This window comes from Pristiophorus japonicus, chromosome 4 (genome assembly GCF_044704955.1).
Source record: "Pristiophorus japonicus isolate sPriJap1 chromosome 4, sPriJap1.hap1, whole genome shotgun sequence".
NCBI lineage: Eukaryota > Metazoa > Chordata > Chondrichthyes > Pristiophoridae > Pristiophorus > Pristiophorus japonicus.
Genome location: NC_091980.1, coordinates 26,952,256 through 26,978,392, shown reverse-complemented (window position 1 = coordinate 26,978,392; position 26,137 = coordinate 26,952,256). Strand labels below are relative to the sequence as shown.

At 45.1% G+C, this 26,137-nt stretch overlaps 1 protein-coding gene across 1 annotated transcript in view; it reads left to right on the top strand.

The window, feature by feature from the left end:
* Nucleotides 1-1,181: 1,181 nt before the first annotated feature.
* LOC139262023 (myelin-associated glycoprotein-like) overlaps nt 1,182-26,137 on the top strand; it is a gene marked incomplete at its 5' end in the record, with an annotated part of 35,785 nt that continues 10,829 nt past the window's right edge. The window contains 6 exons of the mRNA XM_070877186.1: nt 1,182-1,566; nt 20,446-20,739; nt 21,346-21,627; nt 22,440-22,721; nt 23,361-23,406; nt 24,789-25,021. Of these exons, the coding sequence (XP_070733287.1) occupies nt 1,182-1,566; nt 20,446-20,739; nt 21,346-21,627; nt 22,440-22,721; nt 23,361-23,406; nt 24,789-25,021 (1,522 nt within the window). The remainder of the gene's footprint in view (nt 1,567-20,445; nt 20,740-21,345; nt 21,628-22,439; nt 22,722-23,360; nt 23,407-24,788; nt 25,022-26,137) is intronic.

The following is a 26,137-nucleotide window of genomic DNA, read 5'->3' as shown; positions in this document are numbered from 1 at the left end:
TTTTTTCCCTGATGATTTTAATTTGCAGGTCTTCGACCCTCTGTGGACCCGACTCCATCCTTAGCGGCACTTGGGCTGCAAGCAGCTTTGCCGCCGAGAATGCGAGCTCCTGCCAGCTGCTGCCCAGTTTGGCGGCATACATCCCTCATTTGCCGCCCATCGACCTTCGAGGGACCTTCTTCATGAACATCCCACCCAAAGAACCGCGAGGGACCTTGGCAGCCATCGGGTGGCCCTTGGGGTTCACCAAATTCGGGCCCTATGAGTCTGTCCGACATGTGGGTTCACTATAATACTGATTGTCCAACCTTTCCTCCCCAATCTTCCTCAGCAATCACAGAACGTTGGTGTGATGTGTTTTATATTCATTCTTGGATTACTTTGCCTCAGAATTTACTAGGGAGACTAACAGGGTGGACATGACATTAGAAGAAGAGATCAAAAAAGATATCAAGTTATTTAAGATAGAAAGGTGCGGAAGGTGGGCGGGGTGGAGAGCTGGGGGCAGGGCTATTAACAAACTAGTCAAACTTGCAGGGGATAAAAGCCATGCTCCAGATGGATTGCATTGCCGCGTACTAAAATACGCTCGGGAAGAGATAGCAGAGACACTACTATATATATGTAAAACTTGATTAGAAAAGGGAATAGCACCAAACGACTGGCGGGCAGCTAATGTTATTCCTCTATTTAAAAAGGGAGATACAACAACTCCAGGGAACTATAGTTAGCTTAATGTCACTAAAAACTGTAATAGAAATACATCTTAAAAATGAAAATATAATAATGTATTTCAAAAGGAAAGGTCACGCTTGACCAACCTTACTAAATTCTTTGAAGAAGTAACAAAAAATGTAGACAAGGTAGTATAGATATAATATACTTGGATGCAGTCGCCCAGTCCTAGTTGTCCAGAGAAGATGTGGGTGCTGGACCTTCTCCTTGAACTGCTGCAGTTCGTGTGCTCAAGTTGCTCCCACATTGTTATTTGGTAGAGAATACCAATATATTAACCCAATGACAATGCAGCAACAGTGTGTGGCCTGAAGGTGATGGGCATCCAATCACATTGCTGCTACTGTCCATCTGGGCGGTGGAGGTCATGGGGGTGGGAGTGCTATCAACAGTGGGGGTGGATATCAAGTCTAATGGAGTGACAGGCCATCCAGTGCTAAATATTGATATTTTTCTCCTCAGCGGTACTGTCACAAAAGTGGAAAGGCGGCAGTCCACGGGATGTGTCAGCACAAGAAGGTTTGTGTGCACAGATTCCATGCCATTACAGTTATCCATCGGCTCTGGCAAACCAACCGCGAGGTGCAGTCTGGTTTAATATGAAGAAGATGAAACAATGGGCTCCCCTAGCCTTTCACTCCAAGGATCACCAACACGAGTCATCACGGTTTCGCCATCGGACCCGTCTGTCTGGAGATCTGAAAGATGGCGACTGTTCCCTGATTATAAACGACATCACACAGCAAGATGCAGGACCTTATTTTTTCAGAATAGAATTTGACAACGGGAAGAGCCATAACTACTACCCTGCAACACAGCTTCATGTCTCTGGTAAGTGCTGTGTAATAATTACTCAACAATTCACATTCAACAGTCATTGGCAAATAACATAATGTTGGGGTAAAAGGAAGACTTCTCTCCCTCAGGGCGGACTACCTGATATAGGTAATCGACACCTCGCCCGTCACCCTCTGTTTAACGACCACGGAATTAAACAAACTAAATCTTAGGTTCAAACGGCTTTATTCCGAGCAAATGCAAGGGAGGATTCAATCGTGGAACCTCAAAAATACAAGAGGTTTCAAGTATAATTTATACAGGTTTTGGAGAGGAGCTACTCTCCTACAAAATCACCGATAGGTCTATTGCTATCAGCAAAGTTACATTGATTTGTCGACTCTTATCAGACTGGCTCTGAGTGGTACATGCAATGTCCATCTTTCATCATAAGCTAATTGTGTTGTTCCATGATTTGCATTTTGCCATAGTCTATATGACGCCTGAAGTAACTGTTCCAAAATACTGGCTTTCTTCTAATCACAATTGTAACTGCTGACTTCTGCTGTTTTATTAAGTGTTACTAAGGTTAACCATACAGTTTTAATGCATTATAAGTGTTCTATACCTACATAAGCAAGTGTTACATACAGACCCTCCTTATACTGATTAGTTCACTACCTTCAGCACTGTATAATGACCACCTATCTATCTGCTCTTTGCCTGCTACAATTCTATATCCCTTACAATTCCCCCCTTATGACCCTTGGCTGAATGCCCAAGATAGGCCATTTCCCAATTAATTCCTCATGGGTGAGCTTCCAGGGTTGTCCTTTCGCTTGGGTAACGCTACTTCTCAAGCTTCAGGACCTACCTGTTGGCTTTCCCATCAAGGTTCTACTAAATAAGTCCTTTCTGCCAGACTGTCTATATTCCCTTTATTCAATGTTTTAACTGTAGTACAGGCTAGGACCTGCCTCTTACGTCGTTAAACCTTTTTCCAGGATAATACAAGCAAAATGAGTTCCCTTGCACTACAACCAGTACATTAAATCCAGCATAGTTCATGTATAAGTCCTTTCTAGCCAACATTTCCTTGGTGCTCGAATTATGCCCCGCCTGGGGTATCCTCTGTTTCTCCTATCTTTCCTCCACCCCTGGGGTCTTATCTATATTGTCGAATGGTGTCCAATTCAGTCGAGTTTGTTCCTCTTTCAGTTCCAGTATCGGTTTGCCTTGCAGCCCGATGGCCTTTGCATAACCTCCTCGGGTAATGTCCATCATCGATGGTTTCCTTCTTTAGTTCAGGGGTTATAATAAACCCGTTTATATCTGTCTTGTCAAGCGGAGTAAAGCAGAAGTCAGTATCCATAATGATGCGTGAGGTGTTCCTTTTTTCATTTCAGTTGCCGTGGTGCTCACACATCAATCTCCATTTCCTCGTGGAACAGCGATAATTCCGTAATCCTGTGTTAGGGGGGTGATACTCAAGGTGCACCCGTCCACTTGGTCATATCCACAGTCTTTTTTGATCATTTATAGTGGATTTCAACATAAAGCAATTTGGTTATTTTTATAACAATCATCTATGCTGAGACTCTTAGTACTGTTGTACTCTTCAGTTACATTTCTGGATTGTCATGGTACCACACGCGAGTTTCTCCTACATTTCTCTCCAACAATCCCTGTAAGGTTCGTGTTAGGGCGTCAACTCGGTCATCTATAGTGTTTACCGTCGCAACTCCTGCCGCGTATCCCACTGCGTAACGCGTGCCTACCATTTCTAGTATACCTCTTTTTCCCTAATCCCGCTTTTTACCTGACCTTCTTTCCACATTGAACTTCATGGTTTTTGATTCAGGGCCTTCCAGAAGGCATTTGACAAGGTGCCACACAAAAGGTTACTGCACAAGATAAAAGTTCACGGGGTTGGGGGGTAATATATTAGCACAGATAGAAGATTGGCTGACAAACAGAAAACAAAGAGTCGGGATAAATGGTTCATTCTCGGGTTGGCAATCAGTAAAGAGTGGGGTGCCGCAGGGATCAGTGCTGGGACCCCAATAATTTACAATCTATATTAACGACTTGGAAGAGGGGACTGAGTATAACGTAGCCAAGTTTGCTGATGATACAAAAATGGGAGGAAGGGCAATGTGTGAGGAGGACATAAAGAGGCTGCAGGAGGACATAGACAGGCCAAGTGAGTGGGCAAGAATTTGGCAGATGGTGTATAATGTTGGAAAGTGTGAGGTCATGCACATTGGCAGAAAAAAACAAAGAGCAAGTTATTATTTAAATGGAGAAAGATTGCAAAGTGCCGCAGTACAGCGGGACCTGGGGTACTTGTGTATGAAACACAGATAGTAGACAGGTACAGCAAGTGTTCAGTAAGGCCAATGGAATCTTGGACTTTATTGCAAAGAGGATGGAGTATAAAAGCAGGGAAGTAAGGGAAATCATGCTTGACAAATCTTCTGGAATTTTTTGAGGATGTAACTAGTAGAGTGGACAAGGGAGAACCAGTGGATGTGGTGTATTTGGACTTTCAAAAGGCCTTTGACAAGGTCCCACATAAGAGATTGGTGTGAAAAATCAAAGCACATGGTATTGGGGGTAATGTACTGGCGTGGATAGAACATTGGTTGGCAAACAGGAAGCAGAGAGTTGGGATAAACGGGTCCTTTTCAGAATGGGAGGCTGTGACTAGTGAAGTGCCGCAGGGCTCAGTGCAGGGACCCCAGTTCTTTACAATATATATCAATGATTTGGATGAAGGAATTGAGTGTAATATCTCCAAGTTTGCAGATGACACTAAACTGGGTGGCGGTGTGAGCTGTGAGGAGGATGCTAAGAGGCTGCAGGGTGACTTGAACAGGTTAGGTGAGTGGGCAAATGCATGGCAGATGCAGTATAATGTGGATAAATGTGAGGTTATCCACTTTGGTGGCAAAAACATGAAGGCAGAATATTATCTGAATGGCGGCAGATTTGGAAAAGGAGAGGTGCAACGAGACCTGGGTGTCATGGTTCATCAGTCATTGAAAGTTGGCTTGCAGGTACAGCAGGCGGTGAAGAAGGCAAATGGCATGTTGGCCTTCATAGCTAGGGGATTTGAGTATAGGAGCAGGGAAGTCTTACTGCAATTGTACAGGGCCTTGGTGAGGCCTCACTTGGAATATTGTGTTCAGTTTGGTCTCCTAATCTGAGGAAGGACGTTCTTGCTATTGAGAGAATGCAGCGAAGGTTCACCAGACTGATTCCAGGGATGGCTGGCCTGACATATGAGGAGAGACTGGATCAACCGGGCCTTTATACACTGGAGTTTAGAAGGATGAGAGGGGATCTCATAGACACGTATAAGATTCTGACGGGATGGGACAGGTTAGATGTGGGAAGAATGTTCCCGATGTTGGGGAAATCCAGAACCAGGGGGCACAGTCTTAGGATAAGGGGTAAGCCATTTAGGACTGAAATGAGGAGAAACTTCTTCACTCAGAGAGTTGTTAACCTGTGGAATTCCCTGCCGCAGAGAGTTGTTGATGCCAGTTCATTGGATGTATTCGAGAGGGAGTTAGATATGGTCCTTACGGCAAAAGGGATCAAGGTGTATGGAGAGAAAGCGGGAAAGGGGTACTGGGGTGAAGGATCAGCCATGTTCTTATTGAATGGTGGTGCAGGTTCGAAGGGCCGAATGGCCTACTCCTGCACCTATTTTCTATGTTTCTATGTAAGACTTGTTGCAGCTGTACAGGGTATTGGTGAGGCCACAACTGGAATACTGCGTGCAGTTTTGGTTTCCATATTTACGAAAGGATATACTTGCTGTGGAGGCAGTCCAGAGAACGTTCACAAGGTTGATCCCGGGGATGAGGGGGTTGACTTATGAGGAAAGGTTGAGTAGGTTGCGCCTCTACTCATTGGAATTCAGAAGAATGAGAGGTGGTCTTATAGAAACAGATAAGATTATGAGGGGGCTTGACAAGGTGGATGCAGAGGATGTTTCCACTGGTGGGGGAGACTGGAACTAGAGGACATGATCTTAGAATAAGGGGCCGCCCATTTAGAACTGAGATGAGGAGAAATTTCTTCTCTCAGAGGGTTGTGAATCTGTGGAATTCGCTGCCTCAGAGAGCTGTGGAAGCTGGGACATTAACTAAATTTAAGACAGAAATAGACAGTTTCTTAAACGATAAGGGGATATGGGGTTATGGGAAGCGGGCAGGAAAGTGGAGCTGAGTCCAAGATCAGATCAGCCATGATCTTATTGAATGGCGGAGAAGGCTCGAGGGGCCTTATGGCCTACTCATGTTCCTATTTCCAATGTTCTTATGTTTAAGTGCCTGCAGGGTCAGGTTTTTATACAGGCTTATCGTGTTGAACCCGCAGAAGTTGGGGATGGTAATTTAAGAGTACAGAAATTATTTGCTGACAAAGCCGAAGTGTATCTTATTCTTGGTCTGCCTTATCAATCCTCCTGGTCGGTGCCCTGGTAGTGCTCACTGTTGCTAAAATAGTGGGTGGGGCCGTGTTGGTTGGTCTATCTCGGGAGATATCCCTCCAGCACCATTCATAGATGTTGAGTGAAACCTGCACCCCCTTCCCCCGGGTGCAGTATCTTTGTCCCACCTGATTATAAAACACACCGCAGTCTTATTCCCACTAATTATTGGTCCCGTATTACTTGCCCATCCCCAATGTTGTTTCGTTTCCTTGTTACATTATTTTATGCCCGTTATTTAAGTCTACTGTTGCTCCATCTGTCACCATCAGTGTTTTTGTTTCTTTATCACAACTAATGTCACCCGAGTCCCTGTAATACAGGCCTTGCTGTCCCTCAGCCTGTTGTCCTTGATATGAGGCTGCATTACCCCATGTTGTTCCCACGAGCACCAGAGTCCTGCAAAAAACAATATTTAGCGGTCGTCACTGGTTAGTTAGTGACCATGCTTTTTTAACTGTGTCCAGTGTTTCCACTTGCCGATACCCCTTATAACTACGCAGGCGCACATGTCCCTTACCATCCTCACCATCATCTGATTGGTCCCTTTGGGGTATTTGAACCTTCTATTCCTTAGTGTCATTCTCAAAGTCCTTGATTACTTCCTGATCTCTAGCCTGTGCTTTTAAGTCATGTAACTGCTTGCAGAGTTCCATCACAAACCTCTGTATCCTGTCTTTATAAGGCCCTTCATCCTCGTTTCCTGTAACCAAGACTTCCGGCAGTCTCATTGTTCAAAGGGTGTCAGTCCTGTCGTCTGACTAGGGATTGCCCTGAGCTTCATCAGTACTCAGGGTAACATCTACCCACCCTTTCCCAGTTTCCTCGATTGTTTTAGCGAGGGCTGCTTTTAAGGTCCTATTCATTCGTTCTACTAATCCGGAGGATTCCGGATGGTATGGGATATGGAACCTTTGCCTAATCCCTAGTAAAGTGCAGGCCTGTTTCATCACCTTCCCTGTGAAGTGGGTACCTTAATCTGAGTCCAGCTGCAGTGGCATTCCCCATCGGGGTATTATTTCTTCTGCTAGGATCCCGGCCACGGTTTCTGCTGAACAATTTCTAGTGGCGAAAGCTTCTACCCACTTCGTAAACTGGTCTATTATAACGAGGCAGTATGTCTTCCCTTATTGCTGGGTAAAGGTCCAGTAAAATCTATGTCCCATTCTGACCTTACTTTCCCCCCTGGGTTCTATTTTGCGTATGTCACGCACTTTGTACAGTGGTTCCCTATATATCCACCCATTCTCTTCCACCACCAGCATCTGGACATCGAGCTTATCATGTTGGTTCTACCTGTATGGACTTACCCGTGGTATAAATTTAGTAGGCTCCCTTGGCTGCATTCTGGGGCCATCACATTCCCATCTTTCCTCCATATCCCGTCGCTTCTTTGTTGGGCCCTTCTCTGCTTCCACCCCTCCTTTTCCTGTGGAGTGGCTTCTCCCTGTACCTTAAGCATGCTTACTTCCTCAGGCCCGATGGTACATGCTACAACCTGGGCTTCCCTGACCAGTGTACCTGTCTCTGCCACTCGCTTGGCTGCCTCATCTGCCCATGCGTTTCCCTGTTGATGTTGATCGGTAATGTTTATGTGTGCTTTGACATTTATTATCGCACACTCTTGGGGTAGGAGGGAGGCTTCCACTAATTTTTCAACAATAACCTCGTGTTTTATTGTCCCTCCTCCTGAAGTCATGTATCCCCGTCTACTCCAGGCTATCATATAATCATGCAGTACTCCAAAAGCATCCCGACGGTCTGTAGAAATGTTTACTTTTTTTTCCCTTAGCCAGCCTCAGAGCCTCGGTGAGAGCCACCGATTCAGCTGCTTGAGCTGATAAGCCCCCTTCTAGCCGTCCTTCCCTTCTAACCTGTCCGCTGTTATCTACCACTGCCCAGCCCATCCGTGGTGTCCCGTTGATTTAGCGCCGAGACCCATCTACATATAGATCCATGTCTGCCTCCTCAAGCCTGACTACTTCCCTCGTCTTCTCCTGTTGGGCTACACTGATGCTTCTTTCCCTGCGTAATGATCCATGATCTTTACTGTGGTGGGTATAGATGTGGAAGGGCCTATTCTGGTCAGGTAATCCCAGGGCTGGAGCACTTGTGAGAGCTTGTTTTTTCTGCAGTAGTTGAATAGCCCTAGTACCTGCCTGACCCCTTTCACCCCTGGGCATTGATCGAATTGCTTCATTTCTGTCCTCAGGCATCTGTCTTTTCCCTTGTGATATTATGTATCCTAGATATGTTACTTCGCTTCTTCCGACCTGCACCTTCCTAGGATTTATTTTTAATCCCGCACTCTGTCGAGCTCCTAGCACTGTAGTTAAAGCTAGTACGTGTTGTTGTTCTGTGCTTGAGGCAATAAGGATATCATCCACATACTGCAAAAGGGTGCTCCCTTCTTTGCCTGTTGGAGGCCTCACCTTCCTGCGCCTCCTCCCTTATTGCAGCTAAAACATATCAGGGGAGCTGCGCGGGGGTTTGTCTTCCCTCTCTCGTCTCTGCTACTACTGTTGCTGGTGTTATTTTTGCTATCTTCTCCCTTTGTTCAGATTTTAACTCCTCTATGTGTTCTGCCCACTCCAAAGTTTCATTCCGCTCTCTCAATCCCAACTTAATTATCTTTTGATGGGCTTCTCCTAGCCCGTCTTTAAACATCCTGTGCTTGAGGAATTCCAATTTTTGCATTTTTTGCTACGGCTGTGCACTGCACTATCCGTCCGGTCCTGTCTTTTATCCCTTCCAGCTTGTTTATCTTAGCTTTTAACTCTTGAATTTATTTTGTTTGAGTATCTATTCATATTCTGACTATCCCATCATTTCCTCTTTCTGTCAGGTGAGTTTTCTGGCTGCCATCCTTACTTTTTCATTTCTTTTATTCCGAAACCCAAATAAACAATGTCCAGTATAAAACAGTTGCCAATGGAAAGGGTTAACTCCTTTGCAGGCTTGTAAGAAGGCCTGATGTCATTACGTAACTGCATAATTTTTTAAACCTTTCTCGATATCAGAATTTTTTCCCAAGTCTTTGTGCCCTCAAAACTTGAGGAATCCGTTAAAACAGCCAAAATCATTCGTAAAGCTGTCAATATTACCTTTAAATAAAACATTCTCAGCAGGAAAGACAGCATTTTAGATTAAACTCCAATTGTTTCTAAACTTCCAATTCAAATACTTGCCAAATATTTTTTTTAATTGATTTAAAATGAGACCTCTCATTTTTAATCGCTATTTTGTTTCCTGAAGTCAAATATAAAATAAAGTACTGGCAACTGTGGCCTATTTTTCTTAGCTCTGTAAATCATAGTCAAAACAATCAGGGAAACTGCTACACTTTTTACATTTTCACACAAGTTATATACATCCCAGCATTTAAATTTTTTAAGGTCCCGTTCACTGAGCAAATCTTGTGTTTTATTTCTCTCGGCACAAAGGCTAAAACTTCCGTGCTGGTTCCATCTTTTTAAAAAATTGTCCTCTCAGCAACATTTTCTAATTCCCAGTTTTTTTCCCTTCCTTTGCCGAGTTCGCATAGCTTAGATCTTTTCCATTCATTATTTTCAAAACCCTCTCCTGCTTTTATAGACTGTTCAGGACTTTTCCTCGATAAGCACCGTTCTTTTTGAAAAGGTTTTCAAATCCGAAATTTAAATCTCCTTTACTGCAGTGAAACATTCTCGTAATTTAAAATCATTATCAACATAGAGTGTCTTTTATCTCTTTCCCAATATTCACACTTTGAAACAAAGCTGGAATTTCACTGTGGCCATTATGTTAATTACCCGCCAATTAAACCAATATCTTTTTCACAGCCAATATCAAGTAGCATCCAGTAAGTTATATCTTTTCCATTTAAATCACCTTTCTTCATATTAGTTTTTGTATCTAGCAAACATTTTACACAGAGGGCTTGTGTCTTCGTCAATTTGTTAATTTAAACTATGTAAGACAATTGCAAACAGTTTTTTCCCAATTAGATGTTGTTTTTAGCAGTCTAGCTTCAAGGTTGCATTTTATCTTTTGATTAAAACAAGCTGTCCTTTGTGAATTTAATGTTTTTTTCCAGCACTTATTCAACAGTCAAGAAAGCTTCCACGTGAACACTTTCACTTAAAGACAGACATTCACACCAAATTTTCATTCAATACAGCTTATCCTATGTTTTTTTCAGCAACTTAATGCATGCCATTTTTTGTCTGGGTACATTTACTCCTCTACCAGATTCTATGTACTGTTTCCAAGCCCTTGGACCCCTCTAACATCCGGCCGGACTTACAATACTGCTTGCCTCCCTAATCTGGTTCCTCCGCAATTTGAGTGTTTAGTTTTCATTTTTTTGTCTTTCCTGCTAGCATTTATACCCGGGACCCTTTTGGTCCATTTCTCAGAGATCCCCCTTGGTCATCATTTTATCCCACTGGCCAGTTTCCCTAAACATCCTGGGGTCCCACCCGCCTTTTTAGGTTGTATTCCTTTTTTTTTCAGGCAATACACCTACCCCCAACCTTGGTTTTCTTCCTTCCGTGGTTTGCAATAACTTTGTTCTACAGATTACCTGCTTCTAGTTCTTTAGACAGATTACCTCCTTCCCAGTCAATGCGACAGGTGCAGTTGGTACAAAAAGCATACTCGCTGCCATTGCTAGCTGCCACATCATCCAGGTCGGAGGGTCTGCACTCTGCTCGCAGCGCCAATTGTTAGGGTAAAAGGAAGACTTTTCTCCCTCGGGGCAGACTACTTGATATAGGTAATTGACATCTCGCCCGTCACCCTCCATATAATGACCATGGAATTAAACAAATGAAACCTTAGGTTCAAACGGCTTTATTTCGAGCAAATGCAAGGGAGGGTTCAATTGTGGAACCTTCAAAATACAAGAGGTTTCAATTATAATTTATACAGGTTTTGGAGCGGAGCTATCCTCCTACAAAATCATCGATAGGTCTATTCCTATCAGCGGAGTTACATTGATTTGTCGACTCTTATCAGACTGGCTCTGAGTGGTACATGCAATTGTCCATCTCTCATCATATCTTAATTGTGTTGTTCCGTGATTTGCATTTTGCCACAGTCTATATCATGCCTGAAATAACTGTTCCAAAATACTGACTTTCTTATCTCTTCCTCAGAGACTTCTAATCAAAATTATAACTGCTGACTTCTGCTGTTTTGTTAAGTGTTACTAAGGTTTACCATACAGTTTTAATGTGTTATAAGTGTGCTATACCTACATAAGTAAGTGTTACATACAATAGGCAATTATTCCTCAGACCTTCCTTCTACTAATTAGTTCACTACCTTCAGCATTGTGTTATGACTACCTATCTGACTGCTCTTTGCCTGCTACAATTCTGTATCCCTTACACATAAACTGTGGCAGTTCCATATTAGCACAAAACACAGCTTATTATAATGCAGCGCCTGATCATCAATAACCTGGCGATACCTGCCAGGTCAGTCCTAAAGCAACGTCAAATACTTTATTATCAATGATTAAATGTCTTGACTGTGCCCATTTACTGTTCATCATAGGCAGTCCCTCGAATCGAGGATGACTTGCTTCCACGTCAAAAAGTTCACAGGTGTTTCAATGATGGACCTAAAAATTCCAGGTCCGAACTACATCATGAAGGGTAGAAGATGCCTGTGCATGGATTTTTCTAACGTGTGGTGACCGTTGCACACCAGCCACCACACGGGCTTGGACAGAGCTAGGTCTTGGTCCAATAGCAAGGATTAACCAGGACGACTGGAGACGAGCTCTGCTGCATGGACCTAGTGCACACACATATTGCAGTGTGGGCTGTTATCAGGTTATCAACTCCCATCTAGCTCTCTAATAGTGTTTAAATATCTTCCATATCGACAAAAGTAAGAACTTGCATTTCTATAGTGTCTTTAAGGACCTCAGGTCATCCCAAAGTACTTTACAGTCAATGAAGTACATTTGAAGTGTTGTCACTGTTGTAATATAGGAAACACATCAGTCAATTTGTGCACAGCAAACTCCCAGAAACAGCGCTGTGATAAATCACCAGATCATTTTTCTTAGGTGTTGGTTGAGAGATACAGGCAAATTGCTTCCGTCCTGCCGTAGGCAGGATCTAATTTAATATTGGTAGAGATCTTTGAGAGAATGACGAGCCAGTGACCGGCTCCTCCATCCTCACAAAATATTGTCAATTCAAGAGTCTGAGAGTGACAGTGTATTAAGCACAGTGACAGATGCTCCGCCAAGTTTGAGAATATGAAAGTACTTTCGCTTACATAGTTGCACAGAGTTACGTAGAGTTACGTAGAGTCACACAGAGTTACACAATTACAGAGTTACATACAGTCACACAGAGTTACATAGAGTTACACAGTTATACAGAGTTACACAGAGTTACGTAGAGTTACACAGTTACGTAGAGCTACACAGAGTTACGTAGAGTTACACAGAGTTACACCAGAGTTACACAGAGTTACGTAGTGTTACACAGAGTTATACAGAGTTACGTAGAGTTACACAGAATTAGACAGAGTAACACAGAGTTACACAGAGTTACGTAGAGTTACACAGAGTTACGTAGTTACACAATTCTACACAGAGTTACGTAGAGTTACATAGAGTTACGTAGAGCTACACAGAGTTATGTAGAGTTACACAGAGTTACACAGATTTACGTAGAGTTATATAGAGTTACGTAGAGCTACACAGAGTTACGTAAAGTTACACAGAGTTACATAGAGTTACACAGAGCTACATAGAGTTACGTGGTTACACAGAGCTAAACAGAGTTACGTAGAGCTAAACAGAGTTACGTAGAGTTACACAGAGTTACACAGAGTTACATAGAGTTACATAGAGTTACATAGAGTTACGTAGCATTACACAGAGTCACGTAGAGTTATGTAGAGTTACGTAGAGTTACACAGAGTTACAGAGAGTTACGTAGAGTTACACAGAGTTACAGAGTTCACAGAGTTACGTAGAGTTACATAGAGTTACGTAGAGTTAGACAGAGTCTACAGCACAGAGACAGGCTATTCGGTACAACTGGTCTTATTTTTGTCGATACGGAAGACATTTAAATGCTATTAGAGAGATAATGGGAGTCGATAACCTGATAACAGTAATGGACACAGTTAAGAATAAAGCATTAGAGGTTGCTTTAGGACTGAACTGGCAGGTATCGCCAGCTTATTGATAATCAGATGCTGCATTATAATAAGTTGTGTATGTGTTAATATGGAACTGCCACGGGTCCTTATGCTCCTCATGGGCATCCTCCCACTCCTCTTCATGTCATGCTAACAGCATGTCCTCTATTCCTTTCACCTTCATGTGTTTATCTAACTTCCCCTTAAATGCCTCCATGCTATTCGCCTCAACCACTCCATGTGGTAGAAAGCTCCACATTTTCACTACTGTCTAGGTAAAGAAGTTTCTGCTGAATTCCCGATTGGATTTATTAGTGACTCTCTTATATTGACGGCCCCTAATTTTGAAATCCCCGCACAAATGGAAAGATTTTCTCGACCTCTACCCTATCGAACCATTTCATAGTATTAAACGGGGTGATTATGTGCACAAGCATTTTTGTGTCCTTCTGTGCATGCGCAATGTGGACACCACCCCTTTTTGAGCATGCGTGCTTGATCAGGTCACTCAGGCGCAGTATGTTATATGAGGGAGCTGGAGGTAGGGCCGAACCACATTACTGAGCCTGGAGCTGCCGCTCGAGCCTGAGCCTACTCCTGGGACTTTGGATTATCTTTTGCAAACCAAACAAGCCTCCAGGATTTTGTCTAGAACATTGTTGTGATTATACACAAACATTTTCGCGGCCTACTGAGAGAGAGGAAGTCAAAGGTGGGAGTGAGAGAGAGACTTTGGGGGTGGGGGGGTAGTAGGGGAGAGAGACTGGCGGGGGGAGAGAAAGACTGGGGGGTGGTGGGGATGTTATGTATTTATGCTTGGGGTCACCAGACATCAGAGGGCGCCATTGTCGGAGGTCATCGGGCTGTACGCGCGCATGCGCGGTCACTGGTATATAAGCGCGGGTACCATGTCACGTGGGTTACTTTGGACGTGAATAAAGTTTGATCAAGTTTACACCTGAGGCAGTTTACTGTAACAAATCTTTTGAGTCATTACATTCAACACATTTGGCGATGAGGTAACTTAAGAACCTTCGCATGTACAATTCCACTATTGGAATTCTGGAGAGATTCGCGAATGGCGAGGATTGGGCAGATTTTATCGACCGCCTCAATCAGTATTTTGTGGTCAACAAAATGGTGGGTGAGGCTGACGCCTTTCGGTGCAGGGCGGTTTTCCTCACCGTTTGTGGTCCAAAAATTTCTGGCCTCATGAAGAATTTTCTCTCGCCTTTACGTCCAATGGACAAAGAATATGGGGATTTGTGTGCTTTGGTGCGTGACCATCTTAAGCCAAAAGAGGGGATCATCATCTCACACAATCGCTTCTACAAGCATGTTCATGCTGAGGGCCAGGATGTGTTGGGACTCGTCATCGACCTGTGATGTCTTGCTGAGCTGTGTAAGTTTGGGAATGTGTTGGAAAACATGCTGCGAGATTTCTTCGTGGTGATTCTCCGGAAGTTATTGGCCAAAGAGAAGCTGGATTTGAGCAAGGCCATCGCGACTGCCCAGACATGCATGACGACTGATGTTAATTTGAGGCAGATATCATCGAAGAGTTGGAGCTCCATGGCAAGTACTGTAAATAAGATTGTGTCATTGTTTGGCAGAGCTGCTTATGGCAGGGCCTAATCGACTGCTTATGTGAAACCTGTAGCTGCTCAAATTTCGACAACTGGTAGGAATCCGATTTCACTCTGTTGGCATTATGGGGGCAATCATCAGCCTCATCAGTGTCGGTTTAAACAGTACTCCTGCATTGGCTGTTCAAAAATGGGGCATCTTCAGAGAATGTGCCCACAACTGAGCAAGCGTGCTGCCGCTCATCACATTGCTGATGATGACCAGTCCAGTGCTGTCCCGGATACACAACCCGAGGAGGAAGTGTATGGTCTGTATTCGTTCTTGGGAAGGAGCCAGCTGATAATCGTTAATGGGAAGCTGAATGGCGTGCCTGTATCAATGGAGCTGGACATGGGTGCGAGTCAGTCGATAATGAGCCAAAGGACATTCGACAAGCTGTGGGACATTGAGCTTAGTCCAGTCAATGCCAAGTTGCGTACTTACACTAAGGAACTCATACCGGTGATTGGCAGTGCAGTAGTCAAGGTGTCATATGATAGTGTGGTTCATTATCTAGCATTATGGATCATCCCAGGTAATGGTCCAATGCTATTCGGCAGGAATTGGCTCGAGAAAATCAAGTGGAATTGGAATGATATCAAAGCGTGGTCATCGGTGGATGACACTTCGTGTGCTCAAGTGTTGTAGAAGTTTCCTTCTTTGTTTGAACTGGGCGTTGATAATTTTATTGGAACGAAGGTACAGATCCACCTGGATTCTGATGCAAGGCCTGTCTATCATAAAACTCGGTCTGTTCCCTACATGATGAGGGAGATGGTTGAAATTGAGCTTGACAGACTCCAATGTGAATGGGTCATATCATCGGTCGAGTTTAACGACTGGGCCAGTCCTATTTTTCCTGTGTTGAAGAGTGATGACACTGTCAGGATTTGTGGAGCCTACAAGGTTACGATTAATCGATTTTCAAAACAGGATCAGTACCCATTACTGAAGACTGATGACCTGTTCGCCATGCTAGCTGGTAGAAAGTAGTTCACTAAACTGGATCTGACATCAGCCTATATGACACAGGAGCTTGTCGACACTTCAAAGAAACTCACCTGCATCAACATCCATAAAGGACTGTTTGTCTACAACAGGTGTCTTTTTGGAATTTGTTCGGCTGCAACCATATTTCAGAGGAATATGGAGAGTCTACTGAAGTCCGCTCCTAGAACTGTCATGTTTCAAGATGACATTCTGGTCATAGGTCGCGACAATACTGAACATCTGAACAATCTTGAAGAAGTCCTACATCGTCTGGACAAAATGGGACTTAGGCTGAAATGTTCGAAGTGTGTCTTTATGGCACCTGAAGTTGAATTCTTGGGGAGGAATATTGTTGCTGATGGCATCAGGCCTACTGATTTGAAAACCAAGGCCATCAAAAATGCACCCAGGCTTCAGAATGTGATGGAGCTGCGTTCATTCCTTGGGCTACTCAACTACTTTGGTAATTTCCACTGCACGTGCTACTCAGAAAAGGTGACAACTGGGTCTGGGGAGTGTCTCAAGATAGAGCCTTTGAGAAAGTTAAGAATATGCTCTGTTCAAACAAGTTGATTGTTCATTCTGATCCGTGTATGCGTCTTGTATTGGCCTGTGATGCTTCATCATATGGGGTTGGCTGTGTACTCCAACAAGCAAATGAGTCGGGAAAGCTACAACCTGTTGCATATGCTGAGATAAGTTTGTCAATGGCGGAAAGAGCTGACAGCATGGTAGAAAAAGAAGCTTTGGCCTGTGTGTATGGGGTCAAAAAGATGCATCTGTACCTGTTTGGTCTTCGTTTTGAACTTGAAACGGATCACAAGCCACTCATTTCATTGTTTTTGGAAAACACAGGTATCAATACCAATGCATCATCCCGTATCCAGAGGTGGGAGTTGACATTGCCTGCCTATGATTGTTATTCATCATAGACCTGGCACTGAGAATTGTGCTGATGCACTGAGTCATCTGCCATTGCCCACACCTGAGGTGGAGGCGTCTCAACCTGCAGATCTTCTGTTAGTAATGGATGCTTTTGAGATTGAAGGAACTCCTGTCACTGCTCAACAAGTTAGGTTCTGGACCAGCCATGACCCTATTTTAGCAGTTGTGAAACGTTGTGTCCTCAGTAATGATTGGTCTGCAATACCTATGGAAATGTGTGATGAGACCAAACCTTACAACCGTCGCAAAGATGAACTGTCCATTCAGTCAGATTGTTTACTGTGGGGTAAGCGTGTTGTTATGCCTTAAGAAAGGTGGAGAAAAATTTGTAAGTGAACTACATAGCACTCATCCTGGTATTGTCATGATGAAAGCCATTGCTAAGGCTCATATATTGTGGGCTGTGCAATACTTGCATGCAGCTAAGTAAAGTACCAGCGGAATCTCCACTGATTCTTTGGTCATGGCCATCTAAACCATGGTCAAGGATCCACATCTATTTTGCAGGCCCTTTCCTGGGAAAAATGTTTTTTGTTGTGGTGGATGCATATTCAAAGTGGATAGAGTGTACTATGATGTCATCCAGTACATCTACAGCTACTATTGCAAGCCTTTATGTCATGTTTGCTACTCATGGTTTGCCTGACATTGTTGTGAGCGACAACGGATCTTGCTTCACAAGTCTGGAGTTTCAAGAGTTTATGAAACTCAATGGTCTTAAACATGTGAGATCAGCCCCATTCAAACCTGCTTTTAATGGTCAAGCAGAGTATGTGGTTCAAATGATCAAGCAGAATATGAAACGTGTAACTCAGGGTTCACTACAGACTCGCTTCTCTTGTGTACTGCTCAGTTACAGGACCAGATCTCATATGCCTAGTGGGGTCTCCCCTGCTGAACTAATGATGAAGAGAAATCTCAAGACCAAGCTCTCTCTTGTTCATCCCGATTTGAATGATCGTGTTGAAAGTCAGCAAGAGTATCATGATCATGCTGCTGTGTCACGTGACATCTCTGTCAACGATCCGGTTTATGTACTGAACTATGGTCAATGTCTAAAGTGGATCGTCGGTACTGTTACAGCTAAGGAGGGTAACAGAGTGTTTATTGTCGTGCTCAAGAATGGGCAAACATGCAGGAAACATGTTGATCAGATAAAACTGCGGCACAGGGATGAACTGGAACCGCTTGAGGAAGATGCAGTCAGTGACCAACCAACCAATGTTCATTCATCAGAGGACTTTGCTGTCATTATTGAAACTGGACCTCCAGTCTCTGATGTGGTCATTACCACTCCATCAGATCGGTTACTCAGCCTTCAGTTAAAACTGACTCAGAACGCTCGCTTAGAACTGAAGTTGAACTGAAACGATCAACTCGTGAGCGGAAAGTCCCAGACCATCTTAATTTGTAAAAAGACTGATATTAAGATCTTGAAAGGGGGTGTTGTTATGTATTTATGCTTGGGGTCACCAGATACTAGGGGGTGCCACTGTTGGAGGTCATCGGACTGTACGTGCGCGTGCGCGGTCATAGGTATATAAGCGCGGGTACCATGTCACGTGGCTTACTTTGGGCGCAAATAAAGTTGGATTATGTTTACACCTGAGGCAGATTACAGTAACAAGTCTTTTGGGTCATTACATTCATTACAGGGAGAAAGAGACTGGGGTGGGGGTGAGGGTGTGGAGAAAAACTGACGGTTGGTGGGGGAGAGAGACTGGGGGAGGGAGAGTGAGAATGGGGGAGGGAGAGAGTGGGGGGGGAGAGAGAGACTGGGGGTTGGTGGGGGAGAGAGACTGGGGATGGTGGGAAGAGACTGGGGGGGGAGAGAGACTGGGGGTTGGTGGGGGAGAGAGATTGGGGGAGGGAGAGACTTGGGGGAGGGAGAGAGTTTGGGGAGAGACTGGAGAGAGGGGGCGAGAGAGAGAGAGAATGGGGTGGAGAGGGAGACACGAGGAGAGACTGTGGGGGGTGGTGGGGGAGACTGGGGGGGAGAGAGACTGGGGTGGAGAGACTGCGGGATGGTGGGGGAGTGAGATTGGAGGGGAGGGATTGAGTGGGAGGGAGAGAGCAAGACTGGAGAGGGGTAAAAATGACTGGCCGGTGGGGCGGCGGGGGGGAGTGGGGGTGGAGAGAGAGAGAGTGTGGCAGAAGCCAGAGAGACTCGAGGGGAGAAGGAGAGACTGGGGGAGAGGGAGGAACTGGGGAGAGAGAGAGACTGGGGGGGCGAGGGGGGACTGGGAAGGGGGAGAGAGGGAGACTGGGGATGAGAGGGAGAGACTGGGGGGAGAGAGGAACTGAGTGAGAGAGACTGGGGGGAGAGAAAGGTAGACTGGGGGGGGTGGAGAGGGAGAGACTGGGGGGAGAAACAAACTGGGTGAGCAACTGCGGGGCGAGAGAGAAAGACTGGGGAGTGAGAGTGAGAGAATGGGGATGGGAGAGAAAGAGACTGGGGGAGTGAGGGAAAGATTGGTGGGGTTAGGGAGAGACTGGGGGGAGAGAAACAGAGGGGGGAGAGAGAGAGAGAGAGATTGGCCAGGGGTGGGGTGGTTGTAGAGAGAGAGTCTGGGGGAAGAGGGAGAAACTGGGGAGAGAGAGAGAGCCTGGAGGGTGAGGGAGAGACTGGGGGAGAGAGAGCAAGACTGGGAGGGGGGTGAGAGGGAGAGAGACTGGGGGTAGAGGGATAGAATATGGGGAGAGACACTAGGGGAAGCGAGAGACGGGGAAGTGACGGAGACTTGGTGGGGGTGGGGCTGAGAGAGAGATGGGGAGAAAGAGAGACTGGGGGGAAGAGAGAGACTGGGGGGGGAGAGAGTCTTGGGAAGGGTAGAGTGGGAGAGACTGGAGGGAGAGGGAGGGACTGGTTGGGGGGGCGGGGGATAGAGAGAGACTAGGGGATGCGAAGAGCATGGAGAGCACAGTGGGGATGGTGGTGTAAGGGTGATCCAGATCGAAAGGGGGGGTCGAGAGTGAGAACATGATCCAGATGGTCAGACGGATCACGTTCTTCCAACCCCACTTAATTTACATCCACACCACGTTCTGCATCTCTGCCCCCTACAACTGGTTGAGTTCACTTCATACCCAATAAACCTGTTAAAAATCCGTGACTTACAGACAATGCTCCAACTATAGCTGGTGGAATTGTCAGGATCGTGTTGCGGGGAGCATGTCATGAATCCGTGGGGTAGGGAAACTTGTGCAGGGGGAGGTGGTGAGGAACCTATGCGGGGGACGGGGGTGGAAGAAGGTCAGGAACTTGTTTGTGGGGATGGGATAAGGATTTAACCCGTGAGAGTGAGCCCTGTCTGTTCCAAATGAGCTCCGTTCTGTCTGGAGTCGACAGGCAGAATGGCTCGAATTACACTTTGAAAAGTCACTGATTACGTAGGCAGGGCGTTTCTAATTCGGCATTCAAAAGAAACTGCTGGGTGTGTCTCAAACTCCAAGGGGACCAATCAGCAATCAGTCATGTGATCAAGGGGACCCAATTAGAGCTTTAGGTGTGACAAATAAACGCTTCCAATATTAAATATCTCTATCACCCCTCAGCCTAGCGGAATGAGCTCCAGCCTAGTCACTCTTTCTTGATTTGTGCAAGCTCACAGTTCTGATATAATCCTTGTCAAGTACCTTATTTTGCGGGACTGTGATTTTTATTGGAACTGAGGCTTCAAGTTATATTTATCGAAAAGGATCTATTCTCTGTGTGTTAGATTTCACAGATAAACCCACGATATTCCCTGCTGAGATTATTGCAGGAAAGCGTGTCGACGTAAGCTGCACCTTCAACACCACATGCAATGAAACAGCACCGGTCTTAACCTGGATCAATCCCGCTGATGTACCCGGCTCAGTGTCAAACAGTGTAACTCAGCATGGCATCACCCTGACATATACTTCTGTTCTGACTCTGATCCCATCACTCAAACACCATGGACAAACTCTCACCTGCAGAGTCAAATATCCATCTGTTTCATCGGAGCGGACATTAGCACTAACTATGCAATGTAAGTACGGACATCCTTTATTCTATATTACACGTGTAATAGTCTATATTGTGCACAGCAAGATACCACAAATTGCAATGTTGTGTTGACCAGATCATCTGTTTTTTAGTGATAAGTGTTAGCCAGGACACCAGGAAGAAATCTTCTTTGAATAGTGTCGTGGGTTCTTACGCCCACCTGAGAGGCAAGCAGTGTCTCGGATTACTCATGTGAAAAACAGCACCTCCGACAGTGCATCATACCCTCAGCACTGCACGTCCAAAAGTGTGGCCCTTCCTCAGCACTGCCCCTCACTCCCTCAGTACTGCCCCTCCGACAGTGCAGCACTCCCTCAGTACTGCCCCTCCGACAGTGCAGCACTCCCTCAGTACTGCCCCTCCGACAGTGTAGCACTCCCTCACTACTGCCCCACCGACAGTGCAGCACCCACTCAGTACTGCCCCGCCGACAGTGCAGCACTCCCTCAGTCCTGCACTAAAGTGTCTGCTTGGATTAAGTGCTTTGTGATGAAGGAACTTGTATTGATATCACATGATTCACAATCTCAGGATCTCTCAAAGTACTTCACAGCCAATGTAAGTTAACTGAGATTTATTTATTTTTTAGACGCACCACAGAATATCTCAATTACATCTTTTGATACAATTAAAAATTCATCGATCAATATAAAAGAAGGGAATTCTGCAGTGGTACTCTGCTCTGTCGAGAGCTTTCCAGCTTCCAACCTGACATGGCGACATCTTGGTGTCACAATGAACAGAATAAGATCCAACAACGAGCTGTGGTTGGAGTTTCCTCACGTTACACCCAGGGTCACTGGAGACTATCAGTGTGTGGCGGAGAATAGACATGGAGTAGTGAAGAGCGCCATAACCATCACTGTGGAACGTGAGTGTACAGATACTTCCACATCTCTCACACATGCAATTGCACGCACACACATAGTCACACACACATGCACACACATACTTACGCACATACACAAACATGCACTCACATGTCACACACACATGCAGACACACACACATGCACACACATACATGCACATTCACACATAAAGGCACACTCACACACAAAGAGACACACGAGCACACACACACCTGTGAGTTGCCTGACCTCCCTCAGTATTGGAGTGTTGGCCTGGATTCTGGGCTTCATGTTGAGACACTGCAAACAAGAGATCAGCATGACGCTGGACTGGATGAGAAATGTCCTGCACAGAGAATTGTAGGTTTCTCCCTCAATACTCTGTCATTCCCTCACATTGCCCAAACAGAGTGCACATTCCACAAGGTCAGGCAAAGCTGAAGGATAGAAAGAAGGAAATTTAATTGATATTGCACCTGTGACATCCTCAGCGTCTCTCAAAGGGTTTCACAGTCAATGCAAACTGGCTGCCATGTTTGCTTACACAAGTGACAACACTTCAAAAGCAACTCATTGGCTATCAAGCCCTTGGGGACATCCTAGGACGTGAGGGCACTTTCTTTCTTTCTAAAAGGACAGCGCTTCCACTGGTGGGAGGATGTAATTACAGCATGACAGTTTACATAGATGGTGTTCATTATAATTGTTGATATCGGAGATATATTGGAGAAAGATGCCTGGAAATGCATGCAGGCATGTGATACAGAGACATGAAGCATGGACTCTTGTTGTGCACTGTGTTTGCTCACAATAATATCTTTATTTGTCTTTAGATGCACCACGGAATCTCTCAATTACTTTTCTTGATACGATTAAAAATTCATCGATCAATATCAAAGAAGGGAATTCTGCAGTGGTACTCTGCTCTGTCGAGAGCTTTCCAGCTTCCAACCTGACATGGCGACATCTTGGTGTCACAATGAACAGAACAAGTTCCAACAACGAGCTGTGGTTGGAGTTTTCTCACGTTGCACCCAGGGTCGCTGGAGACTATCAGTGTGTGGCAGAGAATGAACATGGAGTAGTGGAGAGGGCCATAACTATCACTGTGGAACGTAAGTTCACAGATACTTTCACATCTCTCTCAATACAAACAAATTAATATTGACAGGCAATTGTGGAATTTACAAAGTCTATGAGACACACTCGGCCTCACATAAACACACACATACACTTACCACCTCTCTCTGCTCCTTTAAGAGGCTCCTTAAAACCTACTTCTTTGACTAAGCTTTTGCTCACCAGTCCTAATATCTCCTGAGATGGCTCGGTGTGAAATTTCCTCTGAGTGTCTTAAAGGAGGAGAACGAAGCAGAGAGGTTTAGGCAGGCAATTCCAGGGTCTAGGCAGCTGAAGACACAGGCACCAATGTGGGAATGAAGGGATCGGGGATGCACAAGAGGGCAGAATTGGAGGAATGCAGAGATCTCGGAGGGTTGTAGGAGGTTACAGAGATAGGGAGGCATGAGGCCCACGGAGGATTTGAACACGAGGATGAGAATTTTTAATTTGAGGAATTTCCGGACAGGGAGCCAATGTAGGTTGGGGGCAACACGGGGGTGATGGGTGAACAGGACATAGAAAGGAGCAGCAGAGTTTTCGGATGAGCTGAAATTTACGGAGGGTGGATGATGGGCGGGCTGGTCAGGAGAAAAATAGAATTATCTGCTGACTCACCTCTAGTCTTGTTCCAGATTCACCCAAGGATACGACAGTGGCCATCAATGGAGCCGGTAGTGGGTAAAATGATGGAATCAATTATTAAGGATGTCATAGCAGTGCATTTGGAAAGAGGTGACATGATAGGTCCAAGTCAGCATGGATTTGTGAAAGGGAAATCATGCTTGACAAATCTTCTGGAATTTTTTGAGGATGTTTCCAGTAGAGTGGATAAGGGAGAACCAGTTGATGTGGTATATTTGGACTTTCAGAAGGCGTTCGACAAGGTCCCACACAAGAGATTGATGTGCAAAGTTAGAGCACATGGGATTGGGGGTAGTGTACTGACATGGATTGAGAACTGGTTGTCAGACAGGAAGCAAAGAGTAGGAGTAAATGGGTACTTTTCAGAATGGCAGGCAGTGACTAGTGGGGTACCGCAAGGTTCTGTGCTGGGGCCCCAGCTGTTTACACTGTACATTAATGATTTAGATGAGGGGATTAGATGTAGTATCTCCAAATTTGCGGATGACACTAAGTTGGGTGGCAGTGTGAGCTGCGAGGAGGATGCTGTGAGCCTGCAGAGCGACTTGGATAGGTTAGGTGAGTGGGCAAATGCATGGCAGATGAAGTATAATGTGGATAAATGTGAGGTTATCCACTTTGGTGGTAAAAACAGAGAGACAGACTATTATCTGAATGGTGACAGATTAGGAAAAGGGGAGGTGCAAAGAGACCTGGGTGTCATGGTACATCAGTCATTGAAGGTTGGCATGCAGGTGCAGCAGGCGGTTAAGAAAGCAAATGGCATGTTGGCCTTCATAGCAAGGGGATTTGAGTACAGGGGCAGGGAGGTGTTGCTACAGTTGTACAGGGCATTGGTGAGGCCACAGCTGGAGTATTGTGTACAGTTTTGGTCTCCTAACCTGAGGAAGGACATTCTTGCTATTGAGGGAGTGCAGCGAAGGTTCACCAGACTGATTCCCGGGATGGCGGGACTGACCTATCAAGAAAGACTGGATCAACTGGGCTTGTATTCACTGGAGTTCAGAAGAATGAGAGGGGACCTCATAGAAACATATAAAATTCTGACGGGGTTAGACAGGTTAGATGCAGGAAGAATGTTCCCAATGTTGGGGAAGTCCAGAACCAGGGGTCACAGTCTAAGGATAAGGGGTAAGCCATTTAGGACCGAGATGCGGAGGAACTTCTTCACCCAGAGAGTGGTGAACCTGTGGAATTCTCTACCACAGAAAGTTGTTGAGGCCAATTCACTAAATATATTCAAAAAGGAGTTAGATGAGGTCCTTACTGCTAGGGGGATCAAGGGGTATGGCGAGAAAGCAGGAATGGGGTACTGAAGTTGAATGTTCAGCCATGAACTCATTGAATGGCGGTGCAGGCTAGAAGGGCCGAATGGCCTACTCCTGCACCTATTTTCTATGTTTCTATGTTTCTATGAGTGGAATAAGAGAGGGAAGCAACATCACGTTAACCTGCTCCAGCAAAAGTGTCCCCCCTGCATCTAGTTACGCCTGGTTCAGGATCGACGAAAACACGAGCGTCCAGTTAAACACAAGTGCTCGGTCCATCCAGTTCGGTCCTGTTACACGGGAGACTGATACGAGTTTCTACTGCACAGTGAGAAACCCATTGGGTAATGGCACATCCACCATTGTACACCTGAATGTGGAATGTAAGTAGTTTAATCTATTTGCCTCTTATTAATACTCAGGCACTTCCTATCTGTGAAGAGCATACTTCCTGTCATCATCTTTCCAGCATCCACTTTTCCCTTGAGCCTGCTCCGCCATTCAATAAGATCATGGCTGACCTGATCTTGGACTCAGCTCCATTTCCTTGCCCGCTCCCCAAAACCATTTATTCCCTTATTGCTCAATAATCTGTCCATCTCCATCTTAAATATATTAATGACCCAGCCTCCACAGCTCTCTGGGCCAGAGAATTCCATAGATTTACAACTCTCTGAGAAGAAGTTCCTCTTCATCTCAGTTTTAAATTGGCGGCACCCTTATTCTGAGACCCTATCCCCTTGTTTTAGTTTCCCCTATGAGTGGAAATATCCTCTCTGCATCCACCTTGTCGAGCACCCTCATTATCATATGTTTCGATAAGATCACCTCTCATTCTTCTGAACTCCAATGAGTATAAGCCCAAACTACTCAACCTATCTTCATAAGTCAACCCCCTCATCTCCGGAATCAATGTTGTGAGCCTTCTCTGAACAGCCTCCAATGCAAGTATATCATCCTCTAAATACGGAGACCAAAACTGTACGCAGTACTCTCGGTGTGGCCTCACCAATACCCTGTACAGTTGTAACAGGACTTCTCTGCTTTTATACTCTATCCCCCTTGCAATAAAGGCCAAATTCTATTTGCCTTCCTGATTACTTGCTGTACCTGCATACTAACCTTTTGTGTTTCATGCACAAGGACCCCCAGGACCCTCTGTACTGCAGCACTTTGCAATTTTTCTACATTTAAATTATAATTTGCTTTTCTATTTATTCTGCCGAAGTGGATAACCTCACATTTTCCCACATTATACTCCATCTGCCAAATATTTGCCCACTCACTTAGGCTGTCTATAACCCTTTGCAGATTTTTTGTTTCCTCCTCACAATTTGTTTTCCCACCCATCTTTGTATCATCAGCAAACTTGGCTACATTACACTCGTTCCCTTCATCCATGTCATTAATACAGATTGTAAATAGTTGAGTCCCTAGCACCGATCCCGACAGCACCCCATTAGTTACTGTTTGCCAACTGGAAAATGACCCATTTATCC